This window comes from Nelumbo nucifera, chromosome 8 (genome assembly GCF_055504915.1).
Source record: "Nelumbo nucifera cultivar China Antique chromosome 8, China Antique-T2T, whole genome shotgun sequence".
Taxonomy (NCBI): Eukaryota; Viridiplantae; Streptophyta; class Magnoliopsida; order Proteales; family Nelumbonaceae; genus Nelumbo; species Nelumbo nucifera.
This window is the reverse complement of record NC_142656.1, coordinates 28,594,786-28,615,323: the sequence shown is the minus strand read 5'-3', so window position 1 is coordinate 28,615,323 and position 20,538 is coordinate 28,594,786. Positions and strand designations below refer to the sequence as shown.

Sequence of the window (20,538 nt, the reverse complement as noted above, 5' to 3'; positions counted from 1 at the left end):
AATACACATGCTTTTGCACGTGAAAATTTTAGGTGGCGTTTGGTTGGGCTTTCTAAAAAGATGTTCTGTTTGTCATAAAAATAAGGGGTTTCTTCGGTCAGCTCCCCCTCTGAAATCGAAATTTCGATGAAGGACGTACGAAAATCGAAATCAATGCCACCCCCACCCAACAAATCCAAAATTTGTTTCGACTCTTCCCCCACGTCATCATAATTTTATTGGTTTACCCATTATACCCCTCCACCCCAACGGCATTTTTCATCGTCTTCTTCCTCTTTCAAAGCTATAGCATCTTACTCACAGATCACCCTCTTCTCCGTTTCTCAAAGGTGAAAGCTAAAGAATCTTCTCATCGTCTTCTTGCTCACTCCATTTCTCAGAAGCGAAAGCTAAATCATTTTCCCATCGTCTTCTTGCTCACTGGTCTTCTCAGATCCGTTACTCACAGTTCACCAAAGCTCTACAGATCACCCTCTTCTCCGTTTCTCAGAGGCGAAAGCTAAAGCATCTTCCCATCGTCTTCTTTCTCACTCCATTTCTCAGAGACAAAAGCTAAAGCATCTTCCCATCGTCTTCTTGCTCACTCCATTTCTCAGAGACAAAAGCTAAAGCATCTTCCATCGTCTTCTTGCTCACTGATCTTCTTAGATCCGTTACTCATAGTTCATCGGAGCTCTACAGATCACCCTCTTCTCTGTTTCTCAGAGGCGGTGAAAGCTAAAGCATCTTCCCATCATCTTCTTGCTCACCGGTCTTCTTCCTCATTTCAAACCTACATCATTCGGTTTCTCAGAGTCAACATCTTCCCATCGTCTTCTTCCTCATTTTGAACCTACAGCATCACACTCTTCTCTATTTCTTAGAGCCGAAAGGTACAACATCTTCCCATCGTCTTCTTCCTCATTTCGAACCTACAGCATTCACCCTCTTCTCCGTTTCTCAGAGCCGTTAATCACCGGATCACCAGAGCTCTACGAAAAGCTATAGTGTCTTTGCATCATCTTCTTCCTCATTTCGAACCTATACCCTGTTCTCCATTTTTCAGAGCCTTTTTATAGAGTCGTTAATCACCGGATCACCAAAGCTAAATTCTCAGAGTCGTTTTATCGCCGGAGGTTAATCTCTCATTGTCGGAGCTACAACGTCTTCCCCCCATTTTTCAGAGCCGTTAATCACCGGAGCTTCGGAACTTCATCTCTCATCACCAGAGCTACAACGTGCTTTCCATTGCTTTGAGTGCAGTAAGCATCTAGTTGTGTCTGTATTTTGCATAGTTCATTTACTTTGGTTTTGATGATTTCTTGGGAGTTGATTTCTTGGTTTTGTCCGGTGCTAATTGAGTTTTGTCATTTTTTATATGAAATTTAAATGGTACTATGTTTTGTTTGTTACTTGTGCTAGCAATAGGCTGTTAAATTACAGTGACAAAGTTGGGACTAGGTGCTCCACGAAAAGATTCAGGGGGATGGTGTAGAGTTTGTCACTAAGTTTGGAGCATAAGAGAAGGCTCCAAGAGATTCCCTTTGGACACTTCTTGGATCTACCACAAGTAATTGTAGAGATGTCCTTATTGAGTTATTTAGTGAAATCATGGGACTCGACTAGCTAGTGTTTTATAGTTGGTGGAAGGACTTTGCAATTCAACGAGGCTGATGTTTCCTTGATAACGGGTCTTGGCCTGTTGGGTAGTACAATTTCCCTATCGGAAGGCGTTGCTAGTAGTGGATTGTTACAAAGATCTTTTGGCTTTGATCAAAATCACTATGCCTCTATAGAGTTGGATCTTGTGTGGCGTAAACTAAAGAAGATTGTACGATTAGATGGTGAGGAGTGCATTGAGGAGGTGGTAAAGTTGATTATTCCATTCTTATTCGGTTGTGTGTTGTTTCCCCGTGGCAGTTCGAGGGTGAGCTCCTTCTAGGCTGGATACGTTGACGATTTATAGCGTATCGGTGATTATGCCTGGGTAAATGTGTACATCAATTCTTGCTCAGTGGTTTTGATCAGTTTGTTTCCGGTTGTGGTGATGGATCAAGCAGAGGCTCATCCTCGTATAGCGGCTGCCTATTTGGATGTAATGTTGTGTTGATGGTTAGTGTGGATAACATTCATTTTTTTTTATTTATTCTTTATGTTATTCTCATTCAATTGATGATCGCTTATTGGCTTATTTCTTTTTTGTAGGCATGGCTTTACGAGCACACAACGCTATTCAGTCCTTCAATTCCTGATGCTAGTCCTCGTTTGTTTAAGTGGGGGAATATGGGGTATCATTGGAAGTTGAAGAGGGTTGATTGTTGAAGAAAGCTAGACCGAAAACGATTCTCACTTCTATTCCTCTACTTATAGTGTTTGTAGTTTTTATTTATTTAGTTTTGGTGGAAATTGAAGATCTCATATGGATTTATAAACTTATTACAGGTTATTGAGGTTTTGAATCCTACTAGCGAGGAGGTGGCCTTAGTGGATGTTCGGTCGAAGGGCTGTGTAAGTTGAATTAATGATATTATTTTTTTCTTTACAATGGAGTTCTTTATGTGATATAAGTACATGGTAACTATTAACCTTTGGTGTTCATATGCAGTTTGTGGACCGAGGGGGCCCTGGTGTGGGTGAGGAACCTTTTTCGGATGGAGAGGATGCTGGTCACGGGTGGCGTCGGCCTAGGCAAAAGGTATGATTAGCGTACCAAATTCTATGTTGAGATTTGAGTTATATACAAGTTGACTTTCAACTAATGTTGAGATTTGTTAAATTGCTTATAACTTGATTTTTTAGGAATTTTGCAAATCTTGCATGGAATCTATGAAATATCAAATTCTATGTATAGAGGCCAGAGAGTATTCCTGGACAAAAAAGCAAAATGAGGCACTTTGTGATTAACTTAATAGGCTTCGTAGAATGATGAGAAATAAGGGTTGGACCCTGATGTAGTGCCATTTAGTGAGGGGCAGGTAGGTTTGGCAAACTACGTGCCAGACGATGATGATTATGGTGTAGACTTGCCTGTTGGAGTTGCATGCGGCACTATGGGAATAGAGCAATCTCCTGAAAGGATTAGCGTTGTAGCCCCATCCTGCGAGATTGTTAATGTCTCGCCCTCCATTGCCAAAACTTACAAACGTAAGTTTCCTCGAGCAAGGAGAGAGCGAAAGCAAAGTGGCACGGTGGTGTCGCCCTACCTAGATCCTGGGCAGCAAGGGTAGGTAGCAAAAGAATTTGCCATTGCTGCAGGGTCCAAAAGAGAAGTGAAGGGGAAGGTGAATGATAACTGTTGGTGTTGTCTTGATGTTGTTTGTAGGGTTGTTTTGGTTTGATTTGCTTTTCTTAGTAGTTTAGTGACTAGTGGAATATTTGTTGCAGTCGGTGGATGCACGATCATTGTGGAATTCTTTTAAGATGAAGGACTTGGTCCCAAAGGAGGACTTGGAAGTTGTGAAATAGTTCTTGAAGAACCACAAGAGAGGGCAAGTGCACATAACTGTATAATAGGTTGTGTCTATTTAAGTGATTTGCTTTAAACTAGATTTTGTTTGTATCAATATTTTTTTCTTGTGTAATGAGGTTGATTAATAGTTATGGTAGTGAACAATTGGTATGGAGCGATGGTGTTGTATTTTTTACCCCGGATTGTTTGTTGCCCCTCTTCGACCTGAAAGAATGGGTTTATGATAGGGTATTAGTTTGGTTTAGGGGAGTGTTCCATGTTGTATAAGGCTAATTGGCAATGTGGCTGATTTGACGTGTGTGGTTGTGTAGGCCATTGATACGTATGGGTTTTTGCTAATGGCAAGAAACACCAACACCATCAAGATATGCTATGTATCTTCGATGACATTGGTATGGGTTGTTGATTGCAATGCGACTGAAATCCATATGCTCGTGATGCATTTTGTGATATAATCCCAATGCTAATTGTTTGTAATGCAATTGTATTTATCGGATGTCCACCACGATGTTCTATATCAATGGTTGAAGCCCAATGAAATATTGACGTGCAATAACGTTTTAATACCTTTATCCCGATGGTTCACACTGGCAGTTACTAGTGGTGAATATGTTGGACCAAAAAATCGAAGCCTATAGTTCCTTAAACAACAGCCTCCACGATGCTTATGCAAGATCCATGGTATGTATAATGAGTTGATTTTTACACTACTAATTGGGTATAAGATAATGAGTTGGATTGCTTATGTGTCTGTTCAATTTTACATTATCAGGCAGCAAACAAGTTTGAGAGAAAATTTGACACCATTTGTTCCTGGGATCATCGATTGGCCGTTTGAATTCATGGAGTCAGCCCCCCAACAGATTGGGTATGTGTTGTATGTTCAACGTTTAGGTGTAGGGGTACTTGTATGGTAGTTATTGAGTCAAAAAGTGATGTATCTTTTGTGTAGTGATAGCGAGTGTGGGGTGTTTGTTATGAAGTACATGGATTGCATCGCTCGGGGTTCAGATTTTGATTTTAATCAAATGAGTATGTGAATTTTGTTTGCTAGCACATACCTAAATGTCTCATGTTAGTACTAACATGTAATATGTTTGTTGTAGGTAAATATTGATGTTACTAAGTGGCAAATAGGGGGGCAACTCATTCGGAACCATATCCCATGAATTACAGATCTTAGGAGGATGATTGGAAACCATTTTATTTTTTATCTCTCATCTTACTAGTTTGAGCATATATTAACAATTTAAATTTTTGTATAGTGCTAACGATTGATCAGCTCCAACTATGTAAATTTACAGATGAATGGCTTAAAGTAATGCAAAAAGCAATTTCTTTATATTGCCTAGTGAAACCTTGTCTCCAAAGTAATGTTGTCCCATTGTGTGTGTTGAGTGACTTGTGATCAAAAGTTTGCTCAAAATGTAGCCTCACAAAGCAATGTGAAGTAACAATTAGGAGTGATCGATGGGGCGCGGGGGTAGATGGGCGGCGGAATCACTTCCACGGGGTGGGGAGAGGTCCCTTGGACGTCCCCTAATGAGGCGTTGACGCCCCAGGTCTACGGGGAGGGTTGACGGTGGGAAATAGTGCTTTTGTAGAACCAACGTTTCCCATTGTCGGCCCGGGCCGTTGGGCCGATGGGCGATCAGAAGGTGTCGGGATGGTTGGTGGGTGAGTGGCAGTAGGGCAGAGTGGATTTGGTGGCCATCGCACCCCTCCGCACCTGCTAGAGCGGCCTCTGAGCGATTCTGTCATTTTCCAGAAGCAGTCCCAGAGGGGGGCGCAGGGGTAGACGGGCGGCGAAACCACCTCCACGGGGTGGGGATTGGTTCCCTAAATGTACCCAGATGAGGCGGAGAAGTCGTGGGCCAATGGGGAAGGCCGACGATGGGAACAGTGCTTTTGCAGAACCACCATTTCCCACTGTCGGGATTGTCGGGCTGATGGGCGATTGAAAGGTGTAGGGATGCTCAGTGGATGAGTGGCAATAGGGCGGAGTGGGTTTGGTGGCCATCGCACCCCTCTGCATCCACCGGAGCGGCCTCCGAGCGATTTTGCCATTTCCTAGAAGCAGGCTCAAAGGGGGGGCGTGAGGGTAGACGGGTGGTGGAACCACCTCCACGGGGTGGGGAGAGGTCCCTGGGACGTCCCAACAAGTATCAAAAGTACACAACTTTTGTCATTAAAATTTCTAGATAGGGAGGATACAACTACTAACATTAAAGTTTCTAGATAGTATCATGCAACGTGATGTATGTCAATCGGTCAGTGCGATGACCCGTTGATAGACATCACCATAGGCTGGAGGTATAGGCCAGACCTATGTAGTGCTTGAACCATGACTTCGCCGCCCATGCACGGGATCCAAGGCAGCATAGAATCGATGGGATGGCGGTGGTGCAGGTCAATGATCAATGGCCACTCGAGTGTAAAGGATATCAGCGGTACGAGTTGCAACCCAATGACCAAGGGGCAATCTGATGCGAAGGAGGAGCACTGCAACGTGATGCATGTCAATCGGTTAGTGCAGTGACCCGTTGACAGACATCACCATAGGCTAGAGGTATAGGCCAGACCTCTATAGTGCTTGACCCATGACTTGACTGCCCATGCACGAGGTCCAAGGCGGCATAGAATCGATGGGATGGTGGTGCAGGTCAGTGACCAGTGGTCACTCGAGTGTAAAGGATATTGGCGGTACGAGTTGTAGCCCAACGACCAAGGGGCAATCTGATGCGAAGGAGGAGCACTACAACATGATGCATGTCAATCAGTCAATGTAGTAACCTGTCGACAGACATCACCATAGAATCGATGGGATGGTGGTGCAGGTCAATGACCAGTGGCTACTCGAGTGTAAAGGATATCGGCGGTACGAGTTGTAGCCCAATGACCAAGGGGCAATCTGATGCGAAGGAGGAGCACTACAGCATGATGCATGTCAATCAGTCAATGTAGTAACCTGTCGACAGACATCACCATAGGCTGGAGGTATAGGCCAGATCTATGTAGTGCTTCAACCATGACTTGGCCACCCATGCACGGGGTCCAAGGTGGCATAAAATCGATGGGATGGCGGTGCAGGTAAATGACCAATGGCCACTCGAGTGTAAAGGATATCGACGGTATGAGTTGCAACCCAACGACCAAGGGGCAATCTGATGCAAAGGAGGAGCATTGCAGCGTGATGCATGTCAATCGGTCAGTGCGGTGACCCATCGACAGACATCACCATAGGCTGGAGGTGTAGGCTAGACCTATGTAGTGCTTGACCCATGACTTGGCCGCCCATGCACGGGGTCCAAGGCGGCATGGAATTAATGGGTTGGTGGTGTAGGTCAATGACTAATGGCCACTCGAGTGTAAAGGATATCGGCGATACAAGTTGCAGCCCAACGACTAAGGGGCAATTCGATGCAAAGGAGAGCACTGTAGCGTGATGCATGTCAATCAACCAGTGCGGTAACCCGTTGACAAACAGCCCAGGCTCTTAAAACATCTATAAATGGGGTGGAAAATGTCAATTTGGTTAACACACTTCACATTCTAACCAAATTATACTCGGTTTTTCAGGTCCATGATGGAGCAGAATAACATTACCACTGTAATTATCCCACAAAGGGAGTTGCTTAACTTGATCCTTCGCGAATTGAATGCATAGGATGCAGAGTGGATCATGAGTTCCAAAAACGGCCTCTATCAAGCAACAGTGGCCTTCAACGTGCGTGGTCACGTGGTATCATTACCGGCGAACTCCGTCCATCGCCGGAAGCTAGCATACAAACAACGACTGCTATAGGAATTCGCCATATCAGAGAAACCCACCATGTCCGTGTGGTGGATATCACATACCCAGAATACCGCAACACTCTTAGGCAGAGTTGAATCCTACAGAGAGACGTGGATGCTTTGGTGTAGGAGAATTGGGCTTTGTGCCAGTAGAATTTGGAACTTGGACGTGAAGTCACAGAGATGAGAGCGCGGGTCGAAAGCAGTGTATCGAGCAACAATCTGTAACGTAAGGGTAATGGTCCACGTGGTTGCCATCGGGGCATTTGGTATCGCAAATTGTAATGACAATAGTTGTATTGTCCCTATCGCACCCACCCCACCCTTATGTTTATTACCTATCTGGAAATTTTAATGTTAGTAGTTGTATCGTTGCTATCTGGAAATTGTAATGACAATAGTTATGTACTTTTGATACTTACTCACACTTTTGATACTTGGCCTGGGGCATCATCGCCTCATCTGGGTACGTCCAGGGGACCTATCCCCACCCCGTGGAGGTGGTTCCGCTGCCTGTCTACCCCTGTTCTCCCCTTTGGGACCGCTTTTGGGAAATGGTAGAATCACCCGAAGGCCGCTCTAACGGGTGCGGAGGTGCGATCAAGGATTAAAATCGATACGGTACGCTCGACACGGGGCATATCATATCAGTATCAGGTCATACCGGCATGGAATAAGCTACGACTAGAAGTGTGTCCTTCTAGTCGTGCGTATTGGTCCGATACCCACCGTATCGGTGTGTATCGTGCAGTATCGGCTGATACAGTCCGATATGCAAATCGAACATCCATTTGACAACTTCAGTACAAAAAATGCAGCTAGCATAATTCGAATCCAAGACCACAACTCACCTAGCGCTGAATAGTAATTTGCCTTTAACCACTAAACCATCATTTATTTCATGTTAAGAAATGAAATACATCAGCCTTTATTACTTAATATCTACATAAAACACCAACAACCAACATACACTTATCTTCAACAACTCCAATTATAAATTAAAAGGAATAATATTTAAAATTAATATTTTATAAACCAATAGAATAAATAATCTACCAGACCACATTTATATCAAAAAGTTGATTTTTAACTTAAAGAAATTCTAAAATATTAATAATAGAATAATTATTTTCATACTTAAAATTTACTAATTTGCACAGGATATATATCTCAAAATTTTTATAAATTATTAATTAATATTTTAATTTGCACTAAATAACCATGTATTTATTATTTACAAAAAATATTATTTATAAAATGTTTAAAAATGTAATATAAATTGAATCTATCAAATCCACTAGTCTATATTTATATTAAAAAAATCTTATTTTTATTTTAGAAATTTATAAAAATAAAATATTAATTGTGAAATAATTATTTTAGTAATTAAAATTTGTGAATTTTCATATAATATATATATTTGAAACTTAAATAGATTTGATATATATTAAGTTAGGATTATATATTTTTATAAATTATCAAATAATTTTGATTTACATTTTATAATAACATATTCATAGTTTACAAAAATGAAAATATTATTTACCAAAATTTTGATAATTAATTTTTAGTTAACATGTTTGTTAATGTTATAAATAATCTACCAAATCCACATTTATATCAAAAAGTTGATTTTTAATTTAAAGAAAATTTAAAATATTAATAATAGAATAATTATTTTAATACTTAATTTACTAATTTGCACATGATATATATCTCAGTTTTTTTTATAAATTATTAATTAATATTTTAATTTGGACTAAATAATCATGTATATATTATTTACAAAAAATATATTATTTATAAAATGTTAAAAAATGTAATATAAATTGAATCTTTCAAATCCACTAATCTATATTTATATTAAAAATTATTTTTTTATTTTAGAAATTTATAAAAATTAAAATATTAATAAATAAATAATTATTGTAGTAATTGAAGTTTTTGAATTTTCATATAATATATATCTTTGAAATTTAAATAGATTTGATATACTTTAAGTTAGGATTATATATTTTTTATAAACTATCAAATAATTTTGATTTGCATTTTATAATAACATATTCATTGTTTACCAAACTGAAAATATTGTTTACCAAAATTTTGAGAATTAATTTTTAGTTAACATTGTTGTTAATGTTAAAAATTATAAGTAGTAAAATAGAAAAATGATATAATAATTGAAATATAATAGTTGCGAATGTTTTGTGCCTTGAACTTTAATATAAAATAAGATAATAATGGCTTTGTGCATGTATTAATTTATAAAATATGTTACTTGGAATCTTGATTGATGCATATCAATAAAATTGTATGACATCTATGCATTCTTCTATATTAATTGTAATATATTTCTTCATATATACCGTCAAAATATACAATTCGTATGCATTTATACATTATTTGTAGCTATTTTGACAATAAACCTATTGTTAGTAATATATTTATGGAATTAATGTTCATTTTCCTAGCATATCCAAGTGTTTTCATGTTTTCGTCCGTATCCATGTGTTTCCAAAGCGTATCCATATCCGTATCCGAGTTATTCGATACGATACTCGATACCGATACTTTAATCCTTGGGTGTGATGGCCACCAAACCCACTCTACCCTACTGCCACTCACCCACCGAGCATCCCGACACCTTCTGATCGCCCATCGACCTGACGGCCCGGGTCAACGGTGGGAAATGGTGGTTCTGCAAAAGCACCATTTCCCACCGTCAGCCTTCCCCGTTGGCCCGGGGTGTCTCCGCTTCCTTTGGGGATGTCCAAGGCACCTCTACCCACCTTGTGGAGGTGGTTTTGCCGCTTGTCTACCCCCGCACCCACTCCGGGACCGGTTCTCCAAAATGGTAGAATCACCTGAAGGCCGCTCTGGCGGCCTTCCTCGTGAGCTTGGGCTTCTTTGCCTCTTGTCGGAAGGTATCTTAGATGAATTTACAAATATTTCTTAGTCAAGAAAAAAAAAACTTCTAAGCAATTTATGTTTATATACTGATATTTAAAAAGTCGAAATAACTACAATAAGACACCAAAATAGTTCACCAACATGGAAACGAAAGGGGGGAGTCTTTTAACACAATATTAAAATCACTAAACCTACGTATTCACCATTAATGATGAACTATTTCCAAAACACCAATGTAAGGAGAATAATAACACAAGAAGAAAAACAAGTTGCTTAACTGTAGCCATCCCTTCGGTAGCTAACACATGAACTGATTTCATAGACTCAATTTGCCTTATGCAAACATTGACTGCTCTCTTCACTTTTTCAAGGCGTTCCAAAACATCACCATGACTATTTCCCGATGTAACGTCATCCGACCAACCTCGAGGAATCGCCCACTTAAAAAATTTGCAACCACCAATAGAATCGCTTTTAGTTGTTGGGCTATCAAACACCTTCTCCTGCAAGTGCAACACATGTCATTAGCAATATACATGCCTTATATCGATGCTAGCAAATAATATCATCCCACTAAAAATATTACCTCGGATTTAATCGACAGCTATAAAATAACTTCTGTGGGCTATTCCGAATTGTTGAAATTCAAAAGATGCATTTTTGTTTGTAATAGCAATACTTAAGTATCATATTGCAAACTACTCGGAGATTTACTCCCAACACTCCGTTGGCTATTCATACCTATAAATGTTCAATAACCCACCGTAACGACATTCATATCTTAATCAACATTAAACACTTCATTTTCATTGAACTGAACTAAGCAACATTCAAATATTCATTTACAAATGTCCTAACGACAATGAATTAAGGAAAAAATGTAACAAAGTAAATTACCTGTGGTCGAGCAGCGTCAACAAATGCATTGGTGACCAAACCAGAATGAATCGGAGACACAGGGTTATGTTGGAAAACACGAGTGAACCACCTCCACAACGGTTGAATGCAGGGGCCTGAGAAACCTTCCAATGGCCGTTGGAACTAGCTTTGAGCGTCCTTCCAATGGCCGCTGGAACTAGCTTCAAGCGTCCTTCCAATGGTCAACACAAGGTGCCTCTAACGGATGGTGAACAGTAAACCGATGCTCCAGCTTCCTCGGAACGGTGAACGTTGGGTGTCGTCCACAGCTGGTGACCAGTGAACACAGGGTGAAGCTCCGGTGTTGAGTAAGAGATGAAGCTCTGATGATAAACACCTCTGACAAATTTTGAAATAGGGAAAACGTTGTAGCTCCGGTGATCCAGTGATTAACAACCTAAGAAATGGAGAAGAGCGAAATGAGGAAGAAGACGATGGGAGGATGTTGTAGTTTTTGGCTCTGAGAAACGAAGAAGAGGGTGTATGCTGGAGTTTTGAAATGAGGAAAAAGATGATGAGAAGATGTTGTATCTTTCTGTAGAGCTCCAGTGATTTGTGATTAACGGATCTGAGAAATGGTGGGGATGTCGTAGGTTCAAAATGAGGAAGAAGATGATGAGAAGACTTGTTGTAGAGCTCCGATGATCTACAATTAACGGATCTGACAATCGTTGGTTCGAAATGAGGAAGAAGACGATGAAAAATGCCATTGGGGTGGAGGGGTATAATGGATAATACAATAAAATTATGATGATATGGGGGGAGGAGCCGAAACAAATTTCCTATTTGTTGTGTGGGTGTGGCATAGGTTTCGATTTCCGTACGTCCCCATTCCATATTTCGATTTCTGAGGGGGAGCTATAACTTGCTTGATCCAATGTCCTCAAACTTGGACTAGACCTAATGGTTGGACTTGGATAGCCAAACAAGTATTTAGGTTGATTAGTTTGATCAAACCTAGCTTAGCTATAAGCTTACATTATAACATATAGTGTTTATTATTTTAAGCATATGGTTAAATACTTAAATAACCCTATGGTTTGGCAAATGGATACAAATTTACCACATTGTTTGGAAAATTACTTAAGGTACCTTTAATTTTTTTAATAATGGACAAAATCCTCTCTACCATTAGTTTGCTGTTACAATTCATTCATATGTGATGTCATGTGATTTATATAATTTTTCTTAATTTCAAAATTACCTTTTTACGATCATTTTATCCTTCATTGTTCTTTAAATTTTCAAAATAAAACCAACCACTTAGATCAAACTAGGAGGGTGGGGTAAATTGGGTATGTAATGAACCCTTTGATGGTATATTTCTGAAGAAGACTTCGGTGGTGGTGAAGATGGGGTCACTAGTGTGATTGGAGGTGATTGTGTCATTTGTTGATAGAGATTAGAGAGAGAACACTGTTTATAGAATTGAATGTTGGAAATGTAGGTGGAGACAAACACAGGAAATCAGATCCAGACAAAGACATAATCTAACACATTTGCAGTGATCATGGGCCATAAATGTGTGGCACTTGACGATTTATAAAAAGTTTTCAATTAGAGTTTTTTTTTTTTTTTTTTGTTTCTTAAATTTCTTCCTCTAAGAGGATTATTTTTCAGTACAAACAAAGTGGACCGGTGTGGAACTTCATTCTCTTGACACCAGACACCATGGTTGGTATTAAAGCCATTGTTGGGTGGTGGGTTCTGTCCAGCGATGGGTGCAATCTATGAAGGCTTTGGCCACATGACGAAGCGAGAGATAGCAATAATCAACTGAGAACTGACCTTGTCAAAAGGGAGCGAATAGAGAGAGAGAGAAACCAGGGCTTAGATTTATGTCATTGACGAATAGAGAGAGAGAAATCAGGGCCCTGCCCCTCCCAGATTCACCCTGAATAGGGCAGGTTTTCCCTGATCTTAAATAGGGATGGGGCGGGGACGGGGACAATATTCTTGCCCTGAATTGGGGACATGGAAGGGACGGGGTTGGCAAATAATCCCCCGAACCTGATGGCAAACTAGTAAAATATTCACGGGTTTAATATTAATTTTTAAAATACTTCTAAGTTATTCCAAAATTTTTTAAACCTTAGGATCCCAAAATTTCATTTTTATAATACTCCCAAACTGTTATACTCCAATTCCTAAAATAGCCAAAATTCCCATATCAATATGATGTATTTTTAGGTGGTTGGTTGGTTGTATTGGAGTGGAGAAAATTTGGGGATTCCCCATCCTTGATGGGAAATGGGTGTCTTGCTCGGAACCTGCCCTGCCATTGGGGCCGGGTAGGGTATTTGGGTTACGGGTTAGGGACGGGTAGGGGGTGCCCCACCCCGTTGCCATTCCTGTTTGTCAAAAAACTTAGGGGCACTTTAAGTAATTTTTCAAACAGTAGGGTAAGTTTTTGTCCATTTTCTAAGCCATAGGAGTACTTTAAGTATTTAACCCTAAGATTATTTCAATACAAAAAAAAGGCTTTAAAAGATTATCAAAAGTTCTTTGTTATTTTTGTTTCTTTTGTTTTTTCTTAAATTTTTAATTCAATAGAATTGAACAGTTCAACTAGATGGTTTTTTGATAACTATTCAACTAGATGGTTTTTTGATAACTATTCAACTAAATGGTTAGAAAACTTGATCCATGATCCAGTGATAAAAACCATGGTTTTCAAATTGGACCAGATCAGACGGTTAGACCGAAAAAACCGGTAACCGGTTAGTCCCCCGGGTCCGGTTATACTAGAAACTAGAAATTCCTAAAAAACATTGAAAAAGTCAGAAAACCACTGACTCGGGCAGTCGGACCGCTATACTATTCGACCTGGGCAGCAGTTCGTAGGTTATCCTTTTTTTTATTTTCACTGTTTTAAATTAAAAATAAATAAATAAATAAAATGACTTCAATATCCCCAACCCAAAATCGAATCTTTAGGCCCTTTAGGGTTAGAACCCCATTTTCATTGTAACCCTTCCCTCCTCTCAACCTTCACACCCAACTGACCACCTGTAGCGGCCAACACCACCGGCATCCGATGGCGACATACACCAACCGACGGCAATTAACGGTCACCAGCGACGACAAGTTTGCAGTGGCGGCCAGCGTATTTTGCAGCACTTCCAGGCTCAAGTAGTAAGAGCTGCGGTAGGCGAGTTTGTAGCGGCGGCCGACTTGTTGCAGCGGGCAGCGAATTTGCAGCGGTGGAATAAATTGAAGATTAGCAGACTTTACATTCCCTTGATTAGTGAGCACTGATTTATACATAGAGATTTAAGGGTTTATTTATAGATATTATATACACAAAGGGCATCCCTTTCACTACCAACTACTCTTGATAGTTGAAAATCAAAACATGCAGAACTGGCCTTTCTTTGGATCTGAACTTGCTTGCCTCTCTTTAACCCAGAAGGTAGATCATAAAACGGGTCTATTTACAAACATTTTCTTTCTTCTAATTAGTTTACCATAAGGAAGTTTTGCTTTCAGTTAAATAGGATAATAAACTACGAAATGACATCAAACTTCTGACTATTTAAACTTTTGAACAGTCCTATTGCTTAGAGGCTTGACTGAGTAAAAATCCGAGTGATTGACGATTCTAAGTGTTCATCTGTTAGGTGTTGTTTGATTTTTACAATAGGCTCAAAATGTGATACTTTGGGAAGTTCCTTTGATTTTTCTTTTGATTTCTAAGTAACACAATGCACATTAGATTCCAACTAATAATAGGATCTCATATGGTTCTTGATTCTTGAATCCAAATATAGAGCTTTGTATTCTTGTAATTTGACTTGAATTTTTTGAGGGTTTTCTTCTTGAAATATCTATATGTTCTGTTTTATTTTTCTGTATTTTTTCAGTATTTTCTGTACTTTTGTATTTTCTATTTGTTATGTACTTTGTTATTTTTGTATTTAGATAGTTTTATTTTTCTGTACTTTTTGATTTTTTTTTTGTGTTTTTCTGTATTTTTTAGAATTTTTCTGTATTTTATTTTTATATTTTCTATGTGTTTTGTACTGTATTATTATTTATTTAGATAGTTTTATTTTTTTGTATTTTATTTAATTTTATGTTAATTTTTATTTTTAATTTATTTATGATGTCCCGGGTAGAACCATTCGACCTAGACGGTTGAACTGCTTAACCGGAAACCGATCCCCTAATTGGTTCGGTTCGTTTTTAAAAACCATGATAAAAACTGGTTTATGTTTAATTAAAATCTAACAACATGGCGTGTAACTAAAGTGGTTCCATTTTTAAGTATTTTTAAAACATTGATTATAGAATGGAAGCTTAAAGACAAAGATCGGAAGAAAATTTCAATTGAAACTTCTCATTTTTGTTCTTTTTTAAACTTTAACTTTTACATAGCTTTGTTTTCGAGAACATCTTACCAAATCATAAACGGTCTTTCTTGAGCTTTATGGCTTTCAAAAGCCCAATCATAGCCCAACCAAATAGGGCCTTAAAAGATAATAGTTCAAAGATGATGATAGCATAATAATACCAATTGTTTTATATATGTGTATAAAAACAAGGAAAAATGATGCTACAAAAAATGATATCGGAAAGGCTTTTATCCATCAAAATCCCTTGTGATTTTTAATGAACAACCACGTGATTGGTTACTATTTTTATGAGACTGGTTGGTGTTTGATTGGTTATAAGTTTTCCCGGTATCATGTCTTTCTAGCATCATAGTGGAATTTTGATTTTTTTTTTTATTTTTCACACTTTTTTTTATTATTATGATGAATATATGATATTAAAGATATGTCCAAATGTTTTATGTAAAATTGTTGTATTTTTTTCATATTTTTTTATGTTTTTATCTTTGTATTATATTTAACAATTGCATTAAGGGTCAACACATTTGACCCAAAACTTGATGTTTTGATTTGTTAGACTCTATCAAATAGGAAACCAATTTCATTTTTAGATCAATTTAAAACTTTGTGTTTTATTTCCATCATAAACAAAAAACAATCATTTTTGTCACAGTTTTTTTCATTTTAAAATTTTGGTATTTATTTCTATTTTTTAAAATTTATTATTTAATTATGCAATCATGGTTTGATTCATTTGACCTATATGGTTGAATTGGTTGCCTACTAGTTGGATGCAAGGTTCAAAGTATCGACACGATACGCCTAATATGGGGCATATCATATCATATTTTTGAGTGTTGATACACTTGTTTTATAGGTGTTTTTGGGAACTTCTTTTTTTTATTATATAATATATATAGTTAAAACTAAAATTTGAAAAAAAAGTTGCATTAATTGAAGTAATGATACACTTCTGTCGATACACAGATCAATACTTTGAGCCATGCTTGGACGGAAGAGTAATTTCATTTTTGGATTGGTTTATTGGTGAAAAAATGCCTTAAATATCAAATTTAATGAAAGAAAATGGAAGTTAGTAACTTAAAGGGTTATTAACTTATTATCTGAAACTCTCCCTCACATTTACCTAATCGTTTTACTTATTCTCACTTTTTCGATACCTCCAAAGAGGCAAGAGCCCCCTTTGCCAAATATCTATTATTAGAAAGTGAATAGTTTTAGTAAAAGGTCTATAATACCCCTATGTTTTGTATTGCCCTTTGAATCCCTTAGAATGCACCTCCTACAAACACATTTAGGGGTGTTCATTGTATGGTTCAAACCTCAAAACCGAACTGAACCAAACCAAATTTGTGATTTGGATTGGTTTGCACCTATAAACGGTTTGATTTGGTTTGATATTTTGCTAAATTGTAGTCTATGGTTTGAATTTGGTTTATTGGATTTTATAAATTGAATCAAACTGTAAGCCATAAACTAAAATTATATATAAACATATAAATATACAATATATAATTTTATAAATATATGATGTATAAATATTATATATAATATACTACATCTAAATCAAATGCACACAATTATAAATATATAATAAACTCTTTTATTTTATAATAAAATAAAAGTTTTAAGTTTTAATTTTTAGGAGTTGTTATTTAGGCTTTTTAATTGGCTTAAATCCAATAAAATCATAGAATGGTCCAAAGTCCACATATTGTATTAGAAACTACACTAAACCATAATAAAATGGTTTGGTCTAGTTTAGTTTTTATGCCAAAACGGTTTGATTCGATTTAACAATTTTTTAATTTGTAATTTACGGGTTTGGTCTAAGATCTTCTCCAAACGGAACCAAACGAGACCATGAACTCTCTTAACCATAGCGACAGCATGATCTTGCAACCTCCAATGAAAACACAATACATTATACATCCAACCAACTTAGGTGGTGTTTGAACCATTGCCTTTTTTCCCAAAAAAATAATGTCACATTAGTGCCATTTTAGATGTTTTTTTTTTCATGCAACACACCTTTGCTACTAATGGTAGATGAGGTGGCACCAATGTGGGAATCATTTTTTTGGAATAACATGGTAAAAAATTTCTTACACCAGTGTGGCATTTGTTTCATCAATGATTGTTGGTTGTTGGATCTTGGATTTCAAGGCCCAACCTACACATGGACAAACAAAAGATCAGCCCATTCTTTGGTCAAGGGGCGATTTGTTTGTGTTCTAGCTCAAGTTGGTTTGAATTGTTCCCTAGGATATAGTGAAGCATCTACCAGCCAAACTATAACCATATTCTTTGTAGTTTTCTGGGTTTCAACTTTCAAGTGTCGTTTTAAACCACTGAAGCACTTTGAATCGATTTGGACCATGAATGTGGATTATGGTGATACTCTTGCTCAGATGTGGACTGAAAATGAGGGAGAATTCTTGGACAAATGTCAAAATAGCAATATTAACTTTTGGAGTTGGTAACAATATAATTGATGATATCCAATCTGCTACTATGGACGATACTCAATTTAGTTGCATATAATTTGCCCAACTGAACCAACATCCTCGGCTTCACATCCCCATCACCCAAAACCGATCGGGATAACCGGAAAACCAACCTAAACATTGACTTCTCGGTTTGTTGGTTGGTCAAACCGACAACTAAGTGTGCGAGGTTGGACTAGGTGTGAGGTTAGCCTGGGTGCGAGGTCGGACTTGGTGTGAGGTCAAACTAGGTGCGAGGTTAGCCTCAATGAGCTGACTCATATTGGGTTTGTTTTGGTTTTGTTTTTAGGTTTCATCTCATGAAAAATCTTTACATTAGGTGACATGGGGCCTCGTAGAATCAATAGATCTCATAAATTGAGCTTCATTAAAGTGCTAAGAAAAGGGAACACACACTATGAAACAAGAAGAAATATCAATGATATTGTTTATGCACGACTTAGGCTAAGGGTGTGGGTCGGGGATGAGGGTAAGGCTTAGAAAGTAGGCAGGGCAGTGATGGGGTGTAGGGCATGGGCTAAGGCAATCCATGTTAAGGATGGCTCGAGAATAGGGTCATGGGCGGTGGCACCAATATTATATATATTCTTGGGGTATACACTATTGGATCAACTACTTGATGGTTTTATGGTGTTGATATAATATATGGGAAGCAATTGGTATAAGAGGAATTCAAATACAATTCCAAAAGTTGAGCATAAGAGATTAAATCTAAATCACTGAACAAGTGGTTTGAAGGGATGAAATTCAATTGTTTCATGGCCAAACCTGTTAGGGTAGTTGGCCGAATTACAAAACAATTTCAATCCAACACGGGAATTGATTTCTTGGTATTTGAAAACCTAAATTTTCTAGATCAAAATTGCATTGAACAATGTTTGAAACCCCAAATTTAACTGAGCATACTTGATACATAATCCACAAATTGCATGTCCTAGAGTGGTAGTTCACACCCAAAATTTAGATCTAGATCGGCTCCCAACTGAAGATAGTGCAACTAGAAACTTGAGGTTGATCCTACAACATTCCTTTAGCCGATTTGATCTCCAACTAGTTGGAATTGATGAAGCTATGTGAACCACTTAGTTTTTTTTTTATGTTTTTTTTCTTCAAAACACAACAGGAAATCAATAATCCTCTCCAAGGCTGGTTCGAAGTAGGGTTTTGGAAGCAAGGAATAAGAGAAAGAGAGTAAGAGAGAATGTAGAATAGGATAGTTTGACCTCTCCCTCTCAACCCTATATATAGAGCTCTCTCCTAACACAATTAAGTCTTGATCCAAATCAAATTTGGATTAAAAATTAATCACACTAGTAAAATGGAGCTCTATACCCATATTCAATCCAGATCATATGACAACTTAACTTGTCATATGACTACTTTAACTAGTCTTACTAATAATGGGCCTATTTCCTTTAGTGATATACTTACATAATTGTTGCAAGGCTTCTTAGGCCTGAATAGTGTATGACATGGGACCCATAAAGGTATCGCATAAGTCCATATGGGTTCAGCCCATGTTTGGAAAGAGATAGGTCAAACTCACTACACAAGTGCAGTGAACCCTTGGGTCAATCAAGTTGGGCTTAGTTTGGGCCCAACACTAAAGTTTAAGTGATTATTGGTTTAAGTCACCCTATGAAGCCCAAGGATAATGGATTAATATGAGATAAAACCCACTAGGTTTTAAGTCCTATAATTTCCTCTTTCCCTAACCTCTTAGCCCTAAATGATCAAAACACTACTCACAGGTAAGAACCTCTTCCCTAATTGCAAAGTGTAGTGTCATACCCTTAGCTTAGATAGATTTCGAGATTAAACCTTTTATAAACCATTTTTAGAAAATAATATAATATAAGTATAAATACATTTTTCAAAATGATTTCAAATACAGTTGAAATCCATTACCAATAGTTTAAGTTTCCATAAGAGAGAATGTAAACATTGATTCACTTTGTTTGATAAAAGGAAGGAACTGATCCTATCATTATGAACACCCACTTAGGTAACATCATTAATTGCTCCAACATACCCAAGTATTTGACCCTAAGTAGATCTCACTAGTTGTTATATTAAAATCATTTTAACCAAAGACCTAATGCAACATCATAATCAAGTCTGGGGTTAAGTGCAAATTCTAATTTTACTAATATGTTTCCAAGGTCCAGGGCATACTTGAAAATTGGTCGAGGTTCAATGCTTCTTATAAACACCCATTGATTGTACTTGGGGTCTAACCTTAGCAGTTAAGACAAGTTGCTCCACTAATTTGGCAGCACATTAGTGTAAGTCTTGTTAGGATAAACTCTCCAAGTTTATCCAATGCTTGAGAAGTTTCTAAACTAACACAAGTATCATAAGTGCCCAACTTAAGGAATAATTCATAGAAACATACAAATTTGAGCATAAAACAATAATTACTAATATTATTAATAGATAAAATTTAGTATACATTAATCAAATTGGAGATAAGAGAATACACTATCTAACAATTCCTACTTACACTTAGATCCAATCAGGTACAAGCCTTCATACTATTCACATGTCCCTCAAACGCTTTTTGTGTTAGTGGCTTGGTCAATGGGTTCGCTACATTATCCAGTAG

At 37.7% G+C, this 20,538-nt stretch overlaps 1 protein-coding gene across 12 annotated transcripts; it reads left to right on the top strand.

Annotated features, from left to right (window-relative positions):
• Positions 1-113: 113 nt before the first annotated feature.
• Positions 114-7,049, top strand: LOC148789797 (uncharacterized). Of its 12 annotated transcripts, XR_016079282.1 has the most exons (9): positions 114-1,241; positions 1,402-1,823; positions 2,422-2,487; positions 2,585-2,674; positions 3,760-3,840; positions 4,043-4,129; positions 4,221-4,316; positions 4,401-4,480; positions 4,555-4,799. XR_016079282.1 is itself a non-coding variant. In XM_088892683.1 (8 exons), exons 2-7 carry the CDS (start codon positions 1,821-1,823, stop codon positions 4,284-4,286), a joined length of 393 nt encoding a protein of 130 aa, XP_088748809.1. In that variant the 5' UTR covers positions 114-1,241; positions 1,402-1,820; the 3' UTR covers positions 4,287-4,316; positions 4,555-4,799. The 12 variants fall into 12 exon arrangements, 8 of the variants coding, with proteins under 8 accessions (XP_088748809.1, XP_088748813.1, XP_088748811.1 ...); XR_016079287.1 differs by lacking the exons at positions 1,402-1,823; positions 4,401-4,480 and adding exons at positions 1,900-2,091; positions 3,364-3,492 and having other exon boundaries at positions 2,185-2,487; positions 3,760-4,129; XM_088892683.1 differs by lacking the exon at positions 4,401-4,480.
• The last annotated feature ends 13,489 nt before the right edge of the window (positions 7,050-20,538 follow it).

Excerpts from the sequence above, each read along its gene's own strand:
- LOC148789797 (XM_088892683.1), top strand. Across the intron at positions 3,841-4,042 it reads ATGTATCTTCGATGACATTG|TTACTAGTGGTGAATATGTT; the intron begins GTATGGGTTGTT and ends TCACACTGGCAG. Across the intron at positions 4,130-4,220 it reads ATGCTTATGCAAGATCCATG|GCAGCAAACAAGTTTGAGAG; the intron begins GTATGTATAATG and ends TTACATTATCAG.